Genomic DNA, 23,786 nt, shown 5'->3' with positions numbered 1-23,786 from the left:
TCTCTCTCTCTCTGCCTTTTAAATAAATAAAAATAAATCTTTATAAAAGTAAAGGATGGGAGGCCTGGATGTATGATAGGGATTGCTGAGGTACTTAGGGTGTGGTTGGTTTCCTCCTAAAGGTTTCTTACAGGAAGCTCCCACATAAGCTCTTTGTTGAGATTGATCTCAATGCTTCAGGTCGCATTTCCAGTGCTTCCTTACCATAGTGTGTAAGTCCTGAAGGATCTGGCTGTGTGTTCCCTGTAGTTTCTGTAACCTTCTGCATTTCCTATCATCTCCCCTCTAACCACCCACTGTTGTTTTGGCTGTTTCTTGAATATACCAGATTTGTTCCTAATCGGGGCTTTTTACTTTTTAACTTTTTTTTTAACTTTACTTTTCTCTACCTCTTGTGTCTGGGCCCTTTGTTTCATTCATATCTCTGATCAAATACCATCTCCTTAGTCAGGTTCCCTCACTACCAATGCTTCCACTCCCTTGCTAGTCTACTTTCTTTTTCCTCTCTCCTCTCTTATCTCATAGCACTGTTCAATCCAGTTATGAGAACAGACACTTTCTCTAGTTCCCTGATGTTTCCTTGGTACCTAGAACCATGCCTAGTGCCTAATTAGGTGTTCAATAAATATGTGAATGCCAGACGTTCCTAATATCTTTAAAAGATAGAGTGACTTTCAAATAAATTTGTACATACTTTTTAGTAATAGATATATGAAAAGGCTTTTCATCACAATCTGGTTTTTGTCCAACCACAAGAAAAATAGCAGGCATTAACATATAATGCAAAGCCATTTTTATAGAAGAGAGACAGTGTTGTTCTGTAATTTATAGAAAAATAAGAATAGTGCTAAAGTCATTGACTAAACAGTTCTTTAACCAATAATTTCTGGCCCATGCCACAGCTCAATAGGCTAATCCTCCGCCTGTGGCGCTGGCACACAGGGTTCTAGTCCTAGTCAGGGTGCCGGATTCTGTCCCGGTTGCTCCTCTTCCAGTCCAGCTCTCTGCTGTGGCCAGGGAGTGCAGTGGAAGATGGCCAAAGTGCTTTGGCCCTGCACCCCATGGGAGACCAGGAGAAGCACCTGGTTCCTGGCTTCGGATCAGCGTGGTACACCAACCACAGCAGCCATTGTGGGGTGAACCAACGTTAAAGGAAGACCTTTCTCTCTGTTCTCTCTTTCACTGTCCACTCTGCCTGTCAAAACATAAATAAATAAAAATAAATAAATAATTTCATAGACTAAGTTCACAGTTTCATTTTTATAGGGAGAACATTTTTATGATATACGAGAATATTTTGACTTTTTTTAAATTAAATTTGCAGCAGTCATTCTTTATTAAATATTTGCATTTGTTTGGGGAGCAGAACTAAACATTGGAGAAGTACAATGGCAATATGCAATTCAAGATAAAAGTCAAACCAGTGATAGATATTATTCTAAGGTCAGACCCAGTAAATTATAGCATCAAATAGGTACACACATTTAGCACATAGAATGATGTTATCCTTCTGCTTCTCAAAAGCCACTCAAAGGCTCCAGGCCCCGTAGTAACTGGCATTCTCTTTTCATTGCAGTTGTCGGACAAGTAACCGCAAGAGCTTGATTGTGACCTCTAGCACATCACCAACACTACCCCGGCCACAGTCACCACTTCATGGCCACACCGGTGAGTGTTTGAAGATTCAGAAAGGTTGAGTGAAAGCCTGGCCGCAGGTGCCAGATTTCTGTCCTACTTCTCACTTGGTGCAGTTCAGTATATTACATTGTCACTTGACTGACTGAAATACAGAGCTTAGAGGTTTGTTTTCTGTAGGAGAATGTTTAGTCTGCTTTGACGCTTAAGTTGTTTCTTGTTTGCTTAACATTCCTTTTAGTCTTTTATGTACCTTGGGGTCTGGTATTTACCTTGAATCCATGACCACTATTCTAGTTTGTTCTAGGGTGTTTAAGGCTCCAGTCATCTTGGGACATGTAATGAGGAGTCTGTTAACCAATTGTCCTACCATGCCCAAGGATCAGGACTCATGGAGAAGATTTTCTGTCCCGTGGGACTCTTGTTAACTTTCTGCCTGTTAGATTACAAGGCAACAAAGGCAAGAAGAATATTTGTTTCTCATTGACTTTGATTTCACATACTGGAATTGAAGCAAATGACCTCATGAATTTAGACTCTGTCTAGATGTGGGCTTCTCCAGACAGTGTATGAGCTGGTTTACTTGCCTTTGTTTGAGGCATATATTAAAAATTATGGACCTTGCATTGGTTTAGGCTGACTGTACCTCCCAAGGGAGAGACAGAAGACTTTATTTGAGTTTCATTTGTGTTTTGGCCTAGATATGTATTCTTGCAATTTGTTGGAGGGGTTACTGTACTGCTGTGCTGTTCATTGCTACATTGTTTCCAATGGAACCTAGGGTTAATGGAAATAGGTCAGGCTTGGAATCATAAAAAGCTGTTCTGGGCTTGCTGCCTGGGTTTGGCAAGCTGTAGATACTGTTGTCCTAAGCCTGGTCATTGTCTGTCATTAGATAATAAAAGAGGGATATCAAAGCAATGAAACAGGACAGCATCAAGCTGAGTAAGATAGGTCCATTCCTCTTTCACAGCTGCTCACAGTTTACTGAGAAAGATGGTGTTTATGCATGCATTTGCAGCCCCTGAGGGCATTGAGAGTCCTGATTCTGAAACTGAACTTTGCCCTGGGGAGAAAGGTCCCTCTTGGACCTAGATAGTCTGAGCCTAGTGGCAAGCTATTCAGGGTATTCTTGGCCATTTAACAAGAATCAATTAACCTCTCAAATAACCAAGAGCACAGGGGTCTTGGAATTGGAGACATATTTGATCTTTGAAGCAAAGCTCTTATTGTGCCTAGATACTTTCTGCCAGAAAATTGACTGGGTCCTGGATTAGCTTAAATAGCACAGGATACCCTAGAACTTTTTAAGAACTCAGCAAACATGATGTGACATTTTTTTAAATCATATAGAAATAAATTTAGCATGTCTAAACCTTGACATAGTTTCACAACTGTAATGTGAGTACCGGGTAGTAATTACTACTGACTGTTCCTCTCTAGGATGATTATCTCTCTAGAGTCCTGGCAGTTAGAATTTGGGACTAAATCTTTCCTACTCAAGTGGCTTTGATTGAGAACACCACCTGCACTTTTCAGCCAGCCTGGGTCTGTGGACTTAAATTTGAGTTAATATATGTAGTATGCTTAATTCTTCATAAATGTCAGTGTCCTCTTCTTCATCTCTTAGTAAACCACTGGAGAAAATCCAGGGGTGAGGGATAGACATAAAAGCCCAGTCCGTGGACTCTGTTTTGATCTTTACATTTTTCCTTTGTTGTTTTGAGTATTTATTTGATTTTATTCCACTTTATATCATTTTATCATCAGTTTATACCTTTTAAAAATGTTATCCTAGAGTTTGCAATATAAATTGGTAAGTGATCCATCCTACATACCTGTGTATCGTATCTCCTTATAATAGCAAAATATACCTAAATCTTCCCTCTGGTCCCCTGTTTCATTGGTGCCATTCATTTCACTTATACATATGCATATATGAAATCTACATAATCAAATACATTGTTACCATTATATTAGACACTATGAAAGAGGTTATATAAATTAAGTAAGAAAATAAGTTTTTTCATTTTACCTTTATTAATTTTTGATACTATCTTTCTTGAAAAGAGCTCAGTTTCTCACTCATAATTTTCCTTCTTATTGAACAACTTATCATTTCTTGCAGAAAACATCTACTGGTATCAAGTTTTCTCTTTTTTTTTTTGAGAATATCTTTATTTCTCCTTTACTTTTTTTTAATAACTAGATATTTTCCTTAAAAAAGAAAATTTTTATTTGTTTGAAAGACAGAGTTACAGAGAGAGACAGAGATCTTCTATCCGCTGGTTCACTCCCCAAATGTCCACAGCCAGGAGCTAGGAGCCAGAAGCTTTGTCCAGGTCTCCCATGTGGGTGCCAGAGGCATTTTCCACTGCTTTCCTCAGGCCATTAGCAGGGAACTGGATTGGAAGTGGAGCATCTGGGACAATAACTGATGACCATATGGTGGTGACTTAACCTACTACACCACAATGCTGGCCTCTCTCCTTAACTTTTTTTTTTTTTTTGAAAAAAATTTTTTAAATTTTTATTTATTTATTTGAAAGTCAGAGTTACACAGAAAGCAAAGGAGAGGCAGAAAGAGAGGGTGGTTTTTTTTTTTTTTGACAGGCAGAGTTAGAGAGAGAGAGAGAAAGGTCTTCCTTTTGCCGTTGGTTCACCCCCCAAATGTCAACTACGGCTGACACGCTGCAGCCGGAGCACTGCGTCAATCCGAAGCCAGGAGCCAGGTGCTTCTCCTGGTCTCCCATGCGGGTGCAGGGCCCAAGCACTTGGGCAATCCTCCACTGCCTTCCCCGGGCCACAGCAGAGAGCTGGACTGGAAGAGGAGCAACCAAGACAGAATCCGGCGCCCTAACTGAGACTAGAACCTGGGGTGCTGGTGCCACAAGTGGAGGATTAGCCAAGTGAGCTGTGGTGCCGGCCGAGAGAGGTCTTCCATCCCATGGTTCACTCCCCAGATGGCTCCAACAGCCGGAGTTGCACTGATCTGAAGCAAGGAGCCAGGAGCTTCTTCCAGGTCTCCCATGTGGGTGCAGGGGCCCACGGACTTTGGCCATCTTCCACTGCTTTCCCAGGCCATCGCAGAGAGCTGGATCGGAAGTAGAGTAGCCGGGGCTAGAACCGGCACCTCTATGGGATGCCGGCACTTCAGGCCAGGGCGTTAACCCTCTGCGCCACAGCCCTGGCCCCTCACCTTCACTTTTGAAGGATAATTTCACAGGGTACAGAATTCCAAGTTGGTCTCTTTCCAACACCATTATCTTGCTTGTGTGTTTTCTGAGAAGTTCAGTGTGGTCTTCTCTGTGATCGTTCATGATAAGATACTGTTTTCCTTTGGGTTCTCTTTCAAGACTTTTGCCTTAATCTTTGATTTTCTTACTTAGAATATGATATGCATGTGTGGTGTTTCTTTTAGAATTTATCTTGCTTGGTGTTTTCTGATCTTGGATCTGTGGCCTGGGTGTCTGATGTTAACTTAGGGAATTTTTGTTATTGTTGCTTCAAATAATTCTTCCGTTCCTTTCTCTCGTCTCCTTTTTTTTTTTTTAAAGATTTATTTTTTTATTTGAAAGTCAGAGTTACACAAAGAGAGAAGGAGAGGCAGAGAGAGAGAGAGAGAGAGAGAGAGAGAGATCAACTCCCCAATTGGCCGCAGTGGCCGGAGCTGCGCTGATCTGAAGCCAGGAGCCAGGAGCTTCTTCCAGGTCTCCCACATGTGGGTGCAGGGGCCCAAGCACTTGGGCCATCCTCTACTGCCTTCCCAGGTCTTAGCAGAGAGCTGGATCAGAAGTGGAGCAGCCGGGACTAGAACCGGCACCCATATGGGATGCCGACACTGCAAGCGGAGGCTTTATCCTCTAGACCACAATGCCGGCCCCTCTTCTTGTTATATTTCTGTCATGTTACATCTTTTGCAGTTGTCCCTTGGTTCCTGGATATTCTGGGGGGATATTTTTTCAGTCTTTTTTTCCTTTGGTTTTCAGCTTTGGAGGTTTCTAACATCATATCTTCAAGCTCAGAGATGTATTTCTCAACTGCATTCAGTCTACTAATGAGCCCATTTCAAGGGCTTTCTTCATTCCTGTTACACTGATGTTTTAAAAAATCTCAGCCGGCGCCGTGGCTCAATAGGCTAATCCTCCACCTTGCGGCGCCGGCACACCGGGTTCTAGTCCCGGTTGGGGCGCCGGATTCTGTCCCGGTTGCCCCTCTTCCAGGCCAGCTCTCTGCTATGGCCAGGGAGTGCAGTGGAGGATGGCCCAGGTGCTTGGGCCCTGCACCCCATGGGAGACCAGGAAAAGCACCTGGATCCTGGCTCCTGCCAGGATCAGCGCGGTGCGCCGGCTGCAGCGGCGGCCATTGGAGGGTGAACCAGCGGCAAAGGAAGACCTTTCTCTCTCTGTCTCTCTCTCTCACTGTCCACTCTGCCTGTCAAAAAAAAAAAAAAAAAAAAAAAAAATCTCTAGCACTTCCTTTTATTTCTTTCTTAGACTTTCTATCTCTGGATTGGCATTGTGGCATAGCGGGTAAAGATAGCACATGCGATGCTGGCATCCCATATGGAAGGCAGTTTGTGTTCCACCTGCTCTACTTCTGATCCAGCTCCCTGCTAATGGCCTAGGAAAAGCAACAGAGGATCACCAAAGTATTTGGGCCCTGCCACCCATGTGGGAGACCTGGATGTAGTGCCTGGCTCCTGGTTCTTGGTTTTGGCCTGGCCCAGCCCTGGCCATTGCAGCCATCTGGGAAGTGAACCAGTGGGGTGGAAGATCACTCTCTCCCTCTCTCTCTGTAGTTTTGCCTTTCAAATAAATTAATTAATTTTTAAAAGTAACTGAAGTAATAGGTCTTTAATAATATAGTGGTAAGGTCTGGGGAGAGGAGAGGTGTTTTGTGGCACTATGATTAGGTTTCAGTCTTTTGGCAAACCAGTGTCCCTGGGCTGTGAATTTCATCAGTGCTTCTTTGTTTTATTCACGTACCTTAGGTGAGACTGCATGGCTGTAGGAGGCTGGAATTGGGTGTTTACTAATAGGTTCTCCTGAGGGAGGCCTTGTTAAGGAGAACAGAATGCTCTGATGTTTCATTAAAAAAGAGGGAGATCCTTTCCTCTGCTGATGTCATGAGAACATTTCCCTCAGTGTTCACCGTGAGGACACGGTACATGGTAGAGATACTGTGGATAAAACTCAACGAAACTGTGAGAACCCCTACATGAGTTTGTGCCCCTCGTGTTTTCACTCTCCGTGCAGTCCATGCTGAGCCTTTGACAGTTCATCAGGTTTTTCTACCCTGGCCCTGGTTCCCATGGAAGTTTCTGTTTTTAAGTTTCCGTAAATTATGATTTCTAGTTCTACATATTTGTCCTACTTTGGAGGCCATGGTTTGTCCTATAACCTCACTTTTCTAGCAGATGGTTGAAGTGTTGTTGTTTTCAATTTGTTCAGCTTTTTACTTGTTGTTAGGACAGAGTGGCAACTCCTAAGCCAGGCCAGAAACCAAAAGTCAGTTTGCTTATTTTTGTTACTTGTATTCTAATGTATAACTGCCGTACTTTGTGTGTTTGTTTTCTTATTGATGAACATCATACCACTTTGGACCTAATTAGGAGGCCAAAACCAGACAGTAATTTAAATAAGTGATGCTTATTCATTTTTGGTATCTACATTAATCAACCTTTTAATTATATGAAGGAAGTACCTTCAATTCAGTTTAAAAATTCAAACCTGCATTGAAAATAGTGCCTTGGCAGTTTGCAGAACATTAACTGAAATGCCCATTTCTTTCTTTCTCTTTTTTTTTTTTTTTAAGATTTTTTATTTATTATTTGACAGGTAGAGTTACAGACAGTGAGAGGGAGAGACAGAGAGAAAGGTCTTCCTTCCATTGGTTCATCCCCCAAATGGCCGCTACGGCTGGAGCTATGCCGATCCGAAGCCAGGAGCCAGGTGCTTCTTCCTGGTCTCCCACGTGGGTCCAGGTGCCCAAGCACTTGGGCCATCCTCCACTGCCTTCCCAAGCCACAGCATAGAGCTAGACTGGAAGAGGAGCAACCGGGACTAGAACCTGGGGCCCATATGGGATTCTGGCACCACAGGCGGAGGATTAGCCAAGTGAGCCACGGTGCCGGCCCCTGAAATGCCCATTTGCTCAACTAAGATTTAAAAGTTTGGTGACTGCTATAGGATGCTATATAAGACTTCACCCATTATCACTTCGGATTTCTTAATATCTTGTTATGTTTTCTATCACCCATCAGAATGATGCACTCACATTCCATCTAGGAAAACTATGATAGAGCTCAGGGTGCCTGGCACTAATTAATCAAAATAGATGAAGTTTAATAAAAAGAATATAAACTCTGACAAGAAGAAAGTAACTTTAATAGGTAAGAGAACTCCAGAGGGCTCAATAACGCAGGGAAAGTTCTTGAGGAAACACAAACTCTGTCACCTGAATTCAGACCTTGCTTGGAGGATGTGTTTCTGGTTTGCCCAGGACAGAGCTGGTCCACAAGTCAGTGAGTAGTTGGATAGAGCACAGGAAAGTCGAAGCTAGTGCTCCTGCCTACAGAGAGAGGAGAGCTCCTGCCAAGAGCACACAGCACCTTCAGGTACCTGCAGATTTAAAACAGATGAGCAGAAGAAGTCAGGGCAGTCCTAGGCAAACCGTGTCCCTGTAGGTAGGATGCTAGGAAGGTGATTTTATAGGTAGGGTGATGGAAATGTGATTACCAGGTCAGGTTATTGCTACAAAGTTGTAGGCATGTGCTTGGATCAGAATACCACTGCACGTCCTCACCACTGATTGATGGTGCAGCACCCAGAGCTTCTTCCCTTTGCACTGTCCCTCCAGCACCCTCTGCTGAGGAAGTTCAACACTGTGCTCACTGTAAAGGATAAATCCATACAGGAATGTTCTCTCCATCATAGTCCGGTATCAGGATGAATTTTTAGCTGAGCAGCATTAAATTAATAACCAGTAATTATTTTCAGTTTTTTGCTTACAGTTAACACTGCAATAAATATCCTTCTTTGTGTTCTTTATATTTACATGTACAAGATTTTTCTCCTTAGAATTTATATGTGAGCTGACTCTTGTAATATATAGATGTTTAGGAGAATAGGATCCATAGGTCAAAGAGCATACTTTTTTAATGTTTATTTTGATAGGCAGAATTATCAAAAGAGAATGTGCTAGAGATATTTTCCATCTGTTGGTTCACTCCCAAAATGGCCACAATGGCCGGGGCTGGGCCAGGCTGAAGCCAGGAGCCAGGAGCTTCTTCCTGGTCTCCCGCATGGGCACAGAGACCCAAGCACTTGGGCCATCTTCTGCTGTTTTCCCAGGCTCACAACAGGGAGCTACATCGGAAGTGAAGCAGCCAGGACACGAATCAGTGCCCATATGGGAAGTGGCTGTTTAACTCACTATGCCACAACTCTGGCCCTGAACATACATATTTTAATGCTATTTGTTACATATCATCCAACTGATTTTAACCTAGTATACTGCAACTGAGAGTATGTCTTCCTTTGGCATTCAGGCCTGCCATTCAAGGTCAAGTGTGAGCAGAAAATCCAGCTACCAATCTCAGATGAGGACTCCCATGGAATGGAAAATAACAAAGATAATAACAAGGCCAGCCGCCAGTAGGAGCCAGAGATCTTGGCCCCCTGCATCTTCTGTAGGTTTGCAGTCACTAAGGAGAGTTCAGTATATACCACAGTAGTTGGAACAACACTTTGTCCACAGAAAGCAGAAGAGATGCAGCAAGTTTGGTATCTGTAGTCTCCCATGGCATTGGGTCCCTCTGTTAGCCTGTGCTGGGTGATGGGCTGCACATACTCCTCTTTGGTTGCCAGTAGAGCTCCCATTCCCTACTCATGGTGGACAGATATAGTGGTGCAGCTGGCCAGGTGCCATATGACACACATACTTAAGCAGTACCAGGAAGTTTACTGCATACCCAGAACAGGGGAAGGGTTTCTCTTAATAAGGAAGAAGAATCTGGGGCCAAGTGAGAGCTTCCATACAAGGGAATGTTCCAGACTCAGGCACTGATTGAGCAATCCTGAAAGGTTGCATGATGGCTGCTTCAGAAACATTTCTTAATCTACCCTTCTTTGCTCCCTAACACTTCAGCCTCATTGCTGCTATCTGCTTTGGATCCCTTTGGGCTAATTTCATTATCCCTTATTCCTGTTTGTGCCCACCACCAAAGGAGCCCCTCAGTTACTCACACCTCCCAATCCCCTGCTGCCTTAATTTATAAACCTCTGAAGATTCTCCTGTTTTGTCACTTTCTCTCCCTCCATAACTCTTGAAACTCTTCCTCTGTACCTTTAGGAATTCTTATCAAAATCTGCTATCTGCTAAATTTTTCTCTGAACACCCCCCTGTTCCTGTTCTAATATAATCTCAGGGCAAGCAGGAAGGTTAGCACATTTATTGCCCTCAGCCTGCCTTTCTCACAGCGTTGAACCATTGGGTCTAGGAGTACGAGTAGGGATCCTTTTGTTTTTTCGTTGTTCTCCCTCCCATCATCCTAATCTCCTCAAACTTTGAATCTCATACAATTAGAGTCTATCACTTAATACTTCCACACACTGCATTTGTAAAGATTTTGACTTTTGACTCCTGTTACTCTGCAATTCTATTCCTGTATTATTCTTGATTGCTTTAGTATACACATAGTCAATCTTTCCAATTCTTAGGACTTGTAGGGTTTTTAAAAGCTTATTTATTTTTGTTTATTTGAAAGGCTGAACAACTGAGAAAGAAAGTGAGAGATCTTCTGTCTGCTGGTTTACTCCCCAAATGCCCACAACAGCCAAGGCTGGGCGAGGCCAAAGCCAGGAATGCCATTCAAGTCTCTCACATGGAGTGGTCGGCACTCATGTACTTGAGCCATCACTTACTGCCTCCCAGGTGTGTGTTAGCAGAAAGCTGGATCTGAAGCAGAGGTGGGACTTGATCCCAAGCACACCCAATAGAGGGTGTGGGCATCCCAAGCAACAGCTTCACTCACTGCACCACAACACCCATCCCTAGATTCCTAGTTCTTGTTAACTCCTGTTTTCTAGTCAACTTTTCCTAACTCATATTTTACTAGCTTGTGTCATCTAGAAACCCCATACCTAAGAAACAGTCATTTGACCCGATTGCCTCCAATGCTTGGGGTCCTTAGATATATTGAGACATTTTCTGGCCATCTGTGTGAGTAATTCAGTATGTTTGTCTTGATTTCAGGGAAGAAGTAGGGCTGAAGATATAAATGTTAGTTGTCAGCATGTAAAAAATTTAAAGCTGTGTATCTAGATGAGATCACCTAGGGAGTGCATAAACAGAAAGAGTATACATATAGGGACTGAATCCAAGGGCATTCCAGTTTTTAGAGGTCAGGGGAGTAAGGAGAGATCAAAGAAGAGTATGAAACCTGGAAGCCATATAAGAAGAATGTGTGTGTGTGTGTTGGGGCTGGCGCTGTGGCGCAGTGGGTTAACACCCTGGCCTGAAGCGCCAGCATCCCATATGAGCATTGGTTGGAGATCCGGCTGCTCCACTTCCATCCAGCTCTCTGCTATGGCCTGGGAAAGCAGTAGAAGATGGCCTGAGTCCTTGGGCCCCTGTACCGACATGGGAGACCGGGGAGAAGTTCCTGGCTCCTGGCTTCAGATCGGCACAGCTCTGGCCGTCGCGGCCATCCGGGGAGTGAACCATCGCTGGAAGGTCTCTCTCTCTCTGCCTCTCCTCTCTCTATGTAATTCTGACTTTCAAATAAATAAATAAATCTCTAAAAAAAAGAAGAAGAAGAATGTGTCAGGAAAGAGAAGAGTGGGCATTGTGGGTTAAGCTGGGACTTTTAATGTCCACATCCTATATTGGGATGCTGGTTCAAATTCCAGCTCCTCAGCTTCTTTTCCTGCTCCTTGATAATGCATGCTAGGAGGCAGCAGATGTTGGTTTAAGTGCTTGGGCCTCTGCCACCCGTGTGGGAGACCACAATGAAGTTCTGGGCTCCTGGCTTTGGCCTGGCCCATCCCTGGCTGTTGAGTGCATTTGAAGAGTGAACCAACATATGGAAGATCTCTTCTTTCTGCCTTTCAACTAGGTGAAAATAAATAAATAAACTTTTTTTTGTAATTAAAAGGGGTTTATTATGTGAAAACAAACTTTTCTTACTGTTATAGCTCAGAAATTCCAAGAGTATAAATTAACATTTTTAACAATGTGAGCTAGAGATAGAGTGATCACCTGAGCCAAATGCTGTGGACAGATAAGTGAGATGAAGTTTGAGAATTACCAGGTGGAGGTAGCAATGTGGTGTCAGTATTGACATTGATTAGCTGTTTTGATGGAGTGATAGGAGCAAAACCTGATTGGGGGGAGGAGGGGTGCAGCACTGTGGCACAGCAGGTTAAGCCGTGGCCTGCAGCTCCAGGATCCCATATGGGCACTGGTTTGAGTCCTGGCTGCTCCACTTCCAGTCTAGCTCCCTGCTAATGGCTGGGGAATGCAGCAGAGGATATTTCAAGTCCTTGAGCCCCTGTACCCACTTGGAAGACCTGAAAGAAGCTCCTGGCCTCCGCCTGGCCCAGCCCTAGTTGTTGTGGCCATCTGGGGAGTGAGTCAGCAGATAGAAGATCTACCTCTCTCTGTAATTCTGCCTTTCAAGTAAATAAATAAATCTTTAAAAAAAACTAATTTGAAAGTCAGAAAAGGAGAAGGTAATGGAGATAATAACTGTAGACACTTTGTTCAAAGGGATTTGCTCTTAAAGGCAGGGACGAAAAGCAAATATGGGTGGAGCAACTTGCATATATGCCAATGGATATTACTTCATAGAGAGAAGAAATTTTAAAATAGGAGCACAGGGGGAATGGCTGGCACAGTGTTCTCCTGTAGTTGAGAGGGCATGGGTTCTGGCAAATAAGCAGAAGCTTGGCTAAGGTAGCCCTTTCACATTAATAGGGGTGGAAGTAGGGAATGTGTCACAGGTGACAGGTGGGTGTGGTGTGAGAGCTACTGGAGTTCGTTTCTGATTACTTTTGTTTTCTCACTGAAATGGAAAGTAGGATGATTTGCTCAGAGCCTGAGGAGAGAGAATAAAGTATAAAATAGTCTCTCACAAGAATGAGACAAAGAATGCACGAAAAAATTGGTCTGGTTTCCAGTGGTTTGAACAGGCTAGTTTAGTGATTGATCATAAACATAAAGTGAGACTAGTTAGCAATTTCATGTGGCTTTCTCTAGAGACTAGGACATTGGAAATATCCTCTATGAGAACTATGAACTAACTCCTGACAGAAGTGATGGGTAAGTAAGATGTCAGTGGTGCAGAAGTAAAAACCTTCTAAGAGTGAAGAGAATATCCCAAAGTTGTGTAGGTGGCTTCAGCAAGTGATGGTAATGGTTAAGACAGTATGATGATGCAGTCTGATTTCAAACCTGGCTGGTTTTAAGACAAAATGAAGAGCCAGCAGGATATCTATCCTAACTAGGTCCAGTGGCACAGGGTGTGTAAATGTAAATGGTCATCACTTGAGAGAGCTGCAGAGGAAGCTGTGTTCCTAGGGAACAGTTTTCAACCTTATATGTTAAGGGCTATAAGAAATGTATACCCAGGATGCTTGGGTAGTCATTTAAGCAAATTCTTCTGTAGTTAGCTACTGGATGATGGTAGAAAGGTCATTCTATGGCCAGCATTGTGGCATACAGAGTTAAGCCAGCGCCTAGGACACTGCGAACCCATATGGGTGCCAGTTCATGTACCAGCTACTCCTTCCAATCCAGCTCCCTTCTAATGGTCTGGGAAAAGCAGCAGAAGATGGCCCAGTGATTGGGCCCCTGCCACCCACATGGGAGACCCAGATGAAACTCCTGGCTCTCGGCTTTGACCTGGCTCTACCCTGGCTTTTGCAGCCACCTGGGAGTGAACCAGCAGATGAAGCATGTTCTTTCTCTCTCTCTCTCTCTCTCTCTAATTATTTCAAAAAAAAAAAAAGTCATTCCAAACAACATAAGATCTGTAAGTGTTAAATAGAATAGTATGTAGGAAATTAAGAGTAGATACCATTATAATCTGTGTTACTAAATTATAAAGTGCTAGTTGGATAATGATTTTTAGATATAAAGTCATTAGAGAGCTGTATGCCATGTATAGAGTTCAGATATTAATATCTATGACATGAATATTTTTAACCTAAGATATGTGGACCACAGTGGTTTTAGGTGCTCCATAGTTATTCTCAGTTATATTCCTAACCAAATATACATGTACATGTATCTCTGTTCATTTTCCTAGGTAAAATTTTATCAGATTCTCCAAAAGTTGTTTCTTAATCTAAACAATGAAGGCTTAAAGCTAGTAAGTGATCGGTAATGTGGCCAAATTTTATTCTGGAAGCAGTGCAGAAAATAGGTTAAATAAGGACACAAGGAAAAGTGTATGAAGTATGTATGGGAGATTAAATCAGCATAATGTGGAACTGTCTCCAGAGTTCCTGCCTAAGTGATTAATGGATGATGACGCCTTTAACTTAGATAAAGAAGAATGGATTTAGGAGAAGGAAGATGAAGAGGCCAGAAACAAACCTACACATACATAGACACTTGATTTATGACAAAGGTGCTACTGTAGAGTGGTTGGCAAAGTGATTCTTTCCACTAAGTGGTATTAGGACAATTGGATGCCCACGTAGAGAAACTGACAAACTTGTCTGTTCACAAAAATCAATTCCAGGTGAATTATAGATTTAAATGTGAGGGATAAAACTTTTGGAAAGGATATAAGAGAATATCTTTATGTCATCAAGATTTTTATGTCATCAAAATTTTTGCTTCTATTTTCAGTTTCTTAATTTTATGAGTTTTGTTTAAATATATATTTTATTTTAAAGGCAGAGCTACAGAGAGGGAGGGAAGGGCTGGGGGGAGGGGGAGAGAGAGGGAGATAGTGAGATTGATCTTCCATCCAGTGGTTCACTCCTCAAATGGCCACAATGGCCAGGGCTGGGCCAGACTTAATCTAGGAGCCAGGAGCTTCTTCCAGGTCTCCCACATAGGTACAGGGGCCCAAGCACTTGGGCTATCCCCTCTGCTTTCCCAAGTTCATTAGCAGAAATCTGGATCAGAATTGGAGTAGTCATGAATTGAATGGGGGCCTGTATGAGATGCCAGCATTGCAGGCAGAGGATTTATGTGCTGTGCCACAGAGCTGACCCCAGGGGACCCCAAGGACAGTCTATTCAATAAATGGTGCTGGGAAAACTGGATTTCCACGTGCAGAAGCATGAAGCAAGACCCCTACCTTACGCCTTACACAAAAATCCACTCAACATGGATTAAAGACCTAAATCTACGACCTGACACCATCAAGTTACTAGAGAACATTGGAGAAACCCTTCAAGATATTGGCACAGGCAAAGAGTTTCTGGAAAAGACCCGGGAGGCACAGGCAGTCAAAGCCAAAATTAACTATTGGGATTGCATCAAATTGAGAAGTTTCTGTACTGCAAAAGAAACAGTCAGGAGAGTGAAGAGACAACTGACAGAATGGGAAAAAATATTTGCAAACTATGCAACAGATAAAGGGTTAATAACCAGAATCTACAAAGAGATCAAGAAACTCCACAAAAAGAAAACCAACAACCCACTTAAGAGATGGGCCAAGGACCTCAATAGACATTTTTCAAAAGAGGAAATCCAAATGGCCAACAGGCACATGAAAAAATGTTCAAGATCACTACCATTAGGGAAATGCAAATCAAAACCACAATGAGGTTTCACCTCACCCCGGTTAGAATGGCTCACATTCAGAAATCTACCAACAACAGATGCTGGCGAGGATGTGGGGAAAAAGGGACACTAACCCACTGTTGGTGGGAATGCAAACTGGTCAAGCCACTATGGAAGTCAGTCTGGAGATTCCTCAGAAACCTGAAGATAACCCTACCATTCGACCCAGCCATCCCACTCCTTGGAATGTACCCAAAGGAATTTAAATTGGCAAACAAAAAAGCGGTCTGCAGCCTAATGTTTATTGCAGCTCAATTCACAATAGCTAAGTCCTGGAACTGACCTAAATGCCCATCAACGGTAGACTGGATAAAGAAATTATGGGATATGTACTCTTATTTTTTTTTTATTTTTTTTTTTTATTTTTTTTTATTTTTTACAGGCAGAGTGGACAGTGAGAGAGAGACAGAGAGAAAGGTCTTCCTTTGCCGTTGGTTCACCCTCCAATGGCCGCCGCGGCCAGCGCGCTGCGGCCGGCACACCGCGCTGATCCGATGGCAGGAGCCAGGAGCCAGGTGCTTTTCCTGGTCTCCCATGGGGTGCAGGGCCCAAGCACCTGGGCCATCCTCCACTGCACTCCCGGGCCACAGCAGAGGGCTGGCCTGGAAGAGGGGCAACCGGGACAGAATCCGGCGCCCCGACCGGGACTAGAACCCGGTGTGCCGGCGCCGCTAGGCGGAGGATTAGCCTAGTGAGCCGCGGCGCCGGCCGGGATATGTACTCTTTAGAATACTATACCGCAGTAAGAAACAACGAAATCCAGTCATTTGCAACAAAATGGAGGAATCTGGAACACATCATGCTGAGTGAAATAAGCCAATCCCAAAGGGACAAATACCATATGTTCTCCCTGATCGGTGACAACTGACTGAACACCAAAAAGGAAACCTCCTGAAGTGAAACGGACACTATGGGAAACGGTGACTTGATCCGCATAGCCCTGACTGTTAATGAACAACTTAATACATTATCCCTCTTAGTAGTTTTTTTGTCTGTTCTACTTAATATGACTGGTTTAATTCTGTAATTAATACACAGTTATTCTTAAGTGTTAAAAATTAACTGAAATGTGATCCCTGTTAAACATAAGAGTGGGAATAAGAGAGGGAAGAGATGTATAATTTGGGACATGCTCAAGCTGACTTGCCCCAAATGGTAGAGTTAGAAACATACCAGGGGATTCCAGTTCAATCCCATCAAGGTGGCATGTACCAATGCCATCTCACTATTCCAAGTGATCAATTTCAGTTCACAATTGATCATAATGAAAGGACTAAGAGTCAAAGGGAGCACATAAACAAGTCTAGTACCTGCTAACACTAACCGATGGAATAAATAAAGGGGAGAGTGATCCAACATGGGAAGTGAGATACTCAGCAGACTCATAGAATGGCAGATGTCCTAAATAGCACTCTGGCCTCAGAATCAGCCCTAAAGGCATTCGGATCTGGCTGAAAAGCCCATGAGAGTATTTCAGGCATGGAAAGCCAAGACACTCTGGCAAAAGATCTCTGTGAGTGAGATCCCAGTGGAAAGAACAGGTCTTCAAAGAAGGAGGTACCTTTCTCTGAAGGGAGGAGAGAACCTCCACTTTGACTATGACCTTGTCTAAACAAGATAAGAATCGGAGAACTCAGAGGGCTTCCATAGCCTTGGAAACTCATGACCGGAGCATAGGGAGACTACTGATGCCATAGACAGGAGTGTCAATTGGTAAAGTCAACAACAGGAGTCACTGTGCACTTACTCCTCATGTAGGATCTCTGTCCTTAATGTGCTGTGCATTGAGATTTAATGCTATAACGAGTACTCAAACAATATATTTCACTTTGTGTTTCTATGGGGGTGCAAACTGTTGAAATCTTTACTTAATGTATACTAAACTGATCCTCTGTAAAAAAAAAAAGAAAAAAGAAAAAAAAAAAAAAAAGAAAGTATCAACTCCCAACTTGACTCTCACTGGGATTAAACATGACAGTAAGTCTGATCTGATTTCATCATCATTTAAAAAAAATCATCTATTATTTTTCACTTTATGTTTCAGTGTGAGAGCAAACTGTTGAAATCCTTACTTAATGTATACTAAGCTGATCTTCTGTATATTAAGATAATCGAAAATGAATCTTGATGTGAATGGAAGGGGAGAGGGAGTGGGAAAGGGGAGGGTAGTGGGTGGGAGGGACGGTATGTGGGGGAAGCCATTGTAATCCATAAATCGTACTTTGGAAATTTATATTCATTAAATAAGTTAAAAAAAAACAAGATGTAAAGGATAAGATAAATTTGACTACGTAAAAATTAAGAGCTTTTGATCATTGATAGTTACCAGGAGGGGATAATGTCATGGTGTAGCAGGTAAAGTTACTGCCTGCAACCCTGGCATCCCCTATGGGTGCCAGTTTGTGTCCTGGCTGCTCCACTTCCAGTCCAGGTTTCTAATGGAGAGCTAATGGCCTAGGAAAAGCAGCAGAAGATGGCCCAAGTGTTTGGACCCCTGCCACCCATGTGGGAGACCCTTTGGCCTGGCACAGCGCTGATCCTTATAGCTATCTGGGGAGTAAACCAGAGGGTAGATGTTAGATGATCTCTCTCACTCTCTGCTTCTCCCTAATTCTTTTTTTTTTTTTTGACAGGCAGAGTGGACAGTGAGAGAGAGAGACAGAGAGAAAGGTCTTCCTTTGCCGTTGGTTCACCCTCCAATGGCCGCCGCGGCTGGCGCGCTGTGGCCGGCGCACCGCGCTGATCCGATGGCAGGAGCCAGGAGCCAGGTGCTTTTCCTGGTCTCCCATGGGGTGCAGGGCCCAAGCACCTGGGCCATCCTCCACTGCACTCCCTGGCCACAGCAGAGGGCTGGCCTGGAAGAGGGGCGACCGGGACAGAATCCGGCGACCCGACCGGGACTAGAACCCGGTGTGCCGGCGCCGCTAGGCAGAGGATTAGCCTAGTAAGCCGCGGCGCCGGCCTCCCTAATTCTTTCAAAATAAATATATAAGTATATAATGCTACAAAAGAATGTTACCATGAAAAAGCATGCCACAAAATAGAAGATAATTAAGACACATAAAACTGCCAAAGGGCTAGAAGAATTGCACAGTTTACAAAAGAAATTTAAATGGCCAATGAATGCATGAAAATGTATTTTAATTAATTATTGTGGAAATGCAAAATAAAATTGTTAAGAGGGAGTAGGCATGTGGCCTAGCAGTACATTGGACTGCCTGGTTTTAGTTGCCAGCTCCAGCTCCTCACTCCAGCTTCCTGCTAATGCACACTGTATGAGGCAGCATTGATGACCCAAGCAAGGTTCCTGTCACTGAAGTTGAAGACCTGGATTGTGTTCCTGGCTCACATATTCAGCCCCAGCCCAACCTCAGCTATTACAGGCATTTGGATAGTGAACCAGTAGGTGAGCTCTCTCTCTGCTCTCAAATAAATAATTTTAAAAATAAACTGTATGTAAAGAGAGAAACTAAAGTGTTTAAAGATGCATACCTAGTTGGTAAAGCAATAAGGAAAATGGTTGTCATAAAAATCAAGATAATCAAGAAAATGTTGGCCTAAAGTAGAGGAGGACAGTAGTTTCAAATGGGAAGGATTGTGTAGAGGGCTTTTGGGAGACAGCATTCTTTCCCTGGATGGTGTTTACACAGGTGCTTGCTGTATAATTACATCCCTTTATAACTGAGCCATGTAAGGGAAGCAGCAGGTTCAAGGTCAATTGACTGCTTCCAGTTCTGTTTTTTGTTTCATTATAGCTGATTTCTCTAAGATGTATGATTACTTGCCTTTGAACTGTCTCCTCCAACTGCTAAGTTGCTTGGCAAAGTTGAAAAAGTCTGTTTGCTGAGCTGCTCAGTTTTTTGTTGCGTTTTTTTGTTCCATTGAGGCATTTCTCTCTAGGTCTAAGGAAGAGTTCTTCTCAAGGATGTGATTTTTCTGAGGCTAGAACTGGACACATAAGTCATCAGTGAGGGTCAGTTTAAATATTTTCTTCAAAAATATTAATATTCTAAATCCTGTCTTTCTTCCTACAAAATAAGACCAATTCAAATTATTGATTTTATTCTCTCACAAACTTAAAAGCTGCAGCAATTTTGGCCTTTTAAAGAGGAGGTGAATATTGGAGAAATAGAGAAAACACAGTAAAAGTAGCACAAATTTGGGAGATCTGATATCTGTGATGTAAAAAATAATTTCTGTGGTCTGTGTCCTAAGTTCCTATTAGAGAGCTTCTAAAAAACTTGAACTTTCCCAAGATTTAGGAGTGTTTGTTATGCTTAATGAGTTGACGTTTTGTGGGCACCTAGGTAGATTGGGAGGGGGTGCTCACAAAACCAGAGGGTTAAGACTTTGGGCCAACTTGGCCTTCAGAAAAGCAGATCGGAGGCAGAGATTGAGCTCAATCATTTAGAGAACGATCTAATCAACCATGCCTGTGTAATGGGATCCCAGTAAGAACTGTGGACACCAAAGCACGGAAGATCCTTCTGGTTGTGAACGTATTTATGTGTCAGAAGGATGATGCTCCCTGATTTCCCAAGTTGAGGGCACAGGAGTACTGCTTTCCATACCAGGCCTCACCCCCTCGCTATAATAAAACTACAATTTTACTATAAAGCTGTAGTGATAAGCATAGTGCTTTCTTGAGGTCTGTGAAGGATTCTAGCGAATTTTTCAATCTCAGGAGGACTATAGGAACTCCCACATTTACTGTGGGTCTGAATGCCTTGCTGCTGTAAGGAGTGAGACAGTCCTGTTAGGGACTCTTCTCCTGTGGGATCTACATCAACTCCACGTGGTTGGCATCAAAGTTGAATTATAGTCCTAGTAAAAGGTGGTCAGAATAGCATCTTCTGGGGCTGGCGCTGTGACGCAGTGGGTTAACACCCTGGCCTGAAGCGCCGGCATCCCATATGGGCGCCAGTTCGAGTCCCAGCTGTTCCTCTTCCAATCCAGCTCTCTGCAATGGCCTGGGAAAGCAGTATAAGATGACCCAAGTCCTTGGGCCCCTGCACCCGTGTGGGAGACCCGGAAGAAGCTCCTGGCTTCGGATCGGCACAGATCTGGCCATTGTGGCCATCTGGGGAGTAAGCCATCGGACGGAAGACCTCTCTCTCTGCCTCTCTTCTCTCTGTGTAACTCTGACTTTCAAATAAATAAATAAATCTTAAAAAAAAAAATAGCATCTTCCGCAAAGTCTGTTGGAGCCTGGCCAGTGGGAAGGAAGGCTTGTTAGTTACTTCATCAGCTTCCTGTTGATGGGAATCTGTCATTATTGCCCCCTTGAACTATGGTTGCTTTTTGCCAAAATTTCCATAATATACATAGTGATCCGTTTCTGGCTGTCTCCTGGCAATAACCATTTCTTTTCTGTGACTGCCATATTAAGTATATAAAATGTTGAAGTGTGGATCCACTCTAAAAAAAATTCTAATGAACAAGCATATAAACCTTAAAAAAATAAATTAATAAGTACTTATCCTATTGACACTGGAATAGATTTACTATATGATGCCTTTAGTTCTGGTAGAAATCATCAAAGATTCAATTTAAGGCTCAGAAAAACCCTTTAATATAGAAGCTGTTGCAAACTAACTCTGGGTGAACACATTCTGACTTCATTATCATGATCTTATGGAGGCCCTAATCATTTTTCATTTGGTTTATTGAAGAAAGCTCTAATAAATCTTTATCTAGTCCATTCTAAATTTTAGAGCTGGATATTTTTTCTAATATATTACTGTGTGCCTGTCATTCTACTCCTTAGAACTTTCCAAAAGCAGCATTTTCCAAAGATGATCTGTTTGCATATGTTGAAAAAATGTTAACACTTCTACTCATTAAAAATATTTTTTATGTGTTTGAGATCTGCTGATTTTCTCCCCAAATACTCATAACAAGTGCAGATGGTCTTAGGTGGAAGCTAGGAGCTGGGAATTCAGTCCAGGTCTCCCATGTGAGGGGAGGGACTCAAGTACATCCGTCATCACCTGTCCCTTTCAGAGTGTGCAATGGCAGAAAACTGGAATCAAGAATGGAGTCGGGGCCAGTGCCATGTTATAGCAGGGTCATATTGCTACCTGCAGTGCTGCATTCCTATATGGGCACTAGTTTGAATCCCAGCTGCTCCACTTCCAATCCAGCTCCCTACTAATGTGCCTGGGAAAGCAGTGGAAGATGGCCTAAGTACTGAGCCCCTGCCAAACACATGAGAGACCTGGATGGAGTTCTAGACTCCTGACTTCAGCCTGTCCCAGTCCTGGCTGTTACAGCTATTTGAGGAGTGAACCAGCAGATGGAAGATATCTCTCTCTCTCTCTCTCTGCCTCTCCTTCTCTGTAACTCTTTCAAATAAATAAATAATTTTTTGAAAAAATGGAGTCAAAACTTGAACTCACCACTCCAATATGGAACACAGACATTCCAAGTGAAATCTTAACTGCTGTGCTAAATACCCACCCTCATTTTTTAGATGATAAAAATAAGAATGAAACTAAGCTTTAATATAGTACTTAAGATATGATACCTTTATTAGTGCCATATGCTAGACTATCATAAACTGTACATGGCATATTGTAGAATCCACAAAACCGGAAGCCACTCACCTGATGCATAGCAAGCCAGTCAGTGACCCAGGTGGAAGGAAGTAGATGTTTATTGCAAAGTGCAAGAAAGGAGTCCAGGTAGCTATTGCTTAATTCCCAAGCTCCTGGGGGTGAGGGGTAGGGGCAGTAAAAATTCCCACAGATTGAAGCTCAGGTTAAGAGGTACATGTTCAGGTTGCATACCAGTTCTGGTTGCTCTGCAGTTTTGGTGGCCCCCTTTTGATTGGTTGGCAATATTGTGTTCTTTTGGGAATTTTGATGATAGAAAAATTGGCTTCAATTTTTTTTGAAATTTATTTATTTATTTGAAAGAGTTATATAGAGAGGGAGAGACAGAGAGATTTTCCATCCGCTTGTTCACTCCCTAGATGGCCACAACAGTCAGTGCTGGGCCAGGCAGTAACCAGGAGCTTGGAACTCCATTTGGCTCTCCCACGTGGGTGGCAGGGTTCCCAAGCACCTGGACCATCTGTTGCTGCTTTTCCGAGGCCATCAGAAGGGAGCTGGATCCCAAGTGGAGCAGCTAGGACATGAACTGGTGTCCATATGGGATGCTGGTGTTACTGGTGGTGGCTTTACCTGCTGTACCACAACACCAGCCCCTTAACCAACTTCTTAACCACTAGGCCAGATACCCACCTTGATTGCTTTTTTTTTTTTTTTATCAAATCATTTTTCTATGTCCAACAAATTGTGTTTTTTCTTTATTAATCTATATGGTAAATTCTGACGCTTGTTTTTCAGATTACCAACCAACTTGTATTCCTGGAGTAAACACCACTTGGCCCTGATAAATCAGGCCTTTAACATTATTGTATTCGATTTATTGGAATTTTATGAATGTGCATCTGTATTTGTGAGGAATATTAATCTGTACTTAGGCTTTGGTATCAAGCTAATGATGCCCTCATAGAATGAGTTGGGAATATTTTCTTTTAAGTTTTCCAGAAAAATTTGTGTAAAAATATTATTGTTTCTTAAAATGTTTCACAGAATTCTCCAATGAAGTCATCTGAGCTTAGAGTTCCCTTTGTGTGGAAGTTTTAAATTATAAATTTAATTTCTATACAAGACTACACAAGATATCTATTTCTTCCTGAGCTTTGGTAGTTTTATCTTTCTAGTGTTTTTTTAGTCTCATCTGAGTTATCAAATAAGTTAAATGTGAAGTTCTTGATAGTGTTGCCTTATCATTCTGCTGATATTACCTATAGAATGTCATTCCTAATGTTGGTGGTAATTTGTGTCCTTTTTTTTCTGATCATTGTACCTATGGTTTTAATTTTATTTATCTGAAAAAGACCTGTATTTCTTTTTGATAGTTTTCTGCGATTATTTTAATAATTGATTTCTACTATGATCTTTGTGATTTCCTTTCTTTTGGGCTTCATTTGCTCTTCTTTTTCCATATTTTAAGGTAGAAGGGGGCCATGCTGGTTAATCCTCTGCCTGAAACGCCGGCATCCCAAATGGGCACTGGTTCAAGTCCCAGCTGCTCCTCTTCTGATCCAGTTCTCTGCTATGGCCTGGGAAAGCAGTAGAAGACGGCCCAAGTACTTGGGCCCCTGCACCCGAGTGGGAGACCTGGAAGAAGCTCCCGGCTCTTGGCTTTGGATCAGCACAATTCTGGCTGTTGTGGCCGTTTGGGGAGTGAACCAGCAGATGGAAGAACTTTCTCTCTGTCTCTCCCTCTCACTCTCTGTAGCTCTACCTCTTAAATAAATAAAATCTTTTTTTTTT

General features: G+C 42.7%; 1 protein-coding gene across 11 annotated transcripts in view; it reads left to right on the top strand.

Moving 5' to 3' along the window:
- Positions 1-23,786, top strand: part of MAST2 (microtubule associated serine/threonine kinase 2) — a 241,448-nt gene that overhangs the window by 182,196 nt on the left and 35,466 nt on the right. For all 11 annotated transcript variants that reach the window (XM_051857813.2, XM_051857810.2, XM_051857815.2 and 8 more), the window contains one exon: positions 1,577-1,668. In XM_051857813.2, coding sequence (XP_051713773.1) covers positions 1,577-1,668 — 92 coding nt within the window. The remainder of the gene's footprint in view (positions 1-1,576; positions 1,669-23,786) is intronic.

This window comes from Oryctolagus cuniculus, chromosome 7, assembly GCF_964237555.1.
Source record: "Oryctolagus cuniculus chromosome 7, mOryCun1.1, whole genome shotgun sequence".
Classification (NCBI taxonomy): domain Eukaryota; kingdom Metazoa; phylum Chordata; class Mammalia; order Lagomorpha; family Leporidae; genus Oryctolagus; species Oryctolagus cuniculus.
This window is presented reverse-complemented; position numbering and strand designations above follow the sequence as displayed.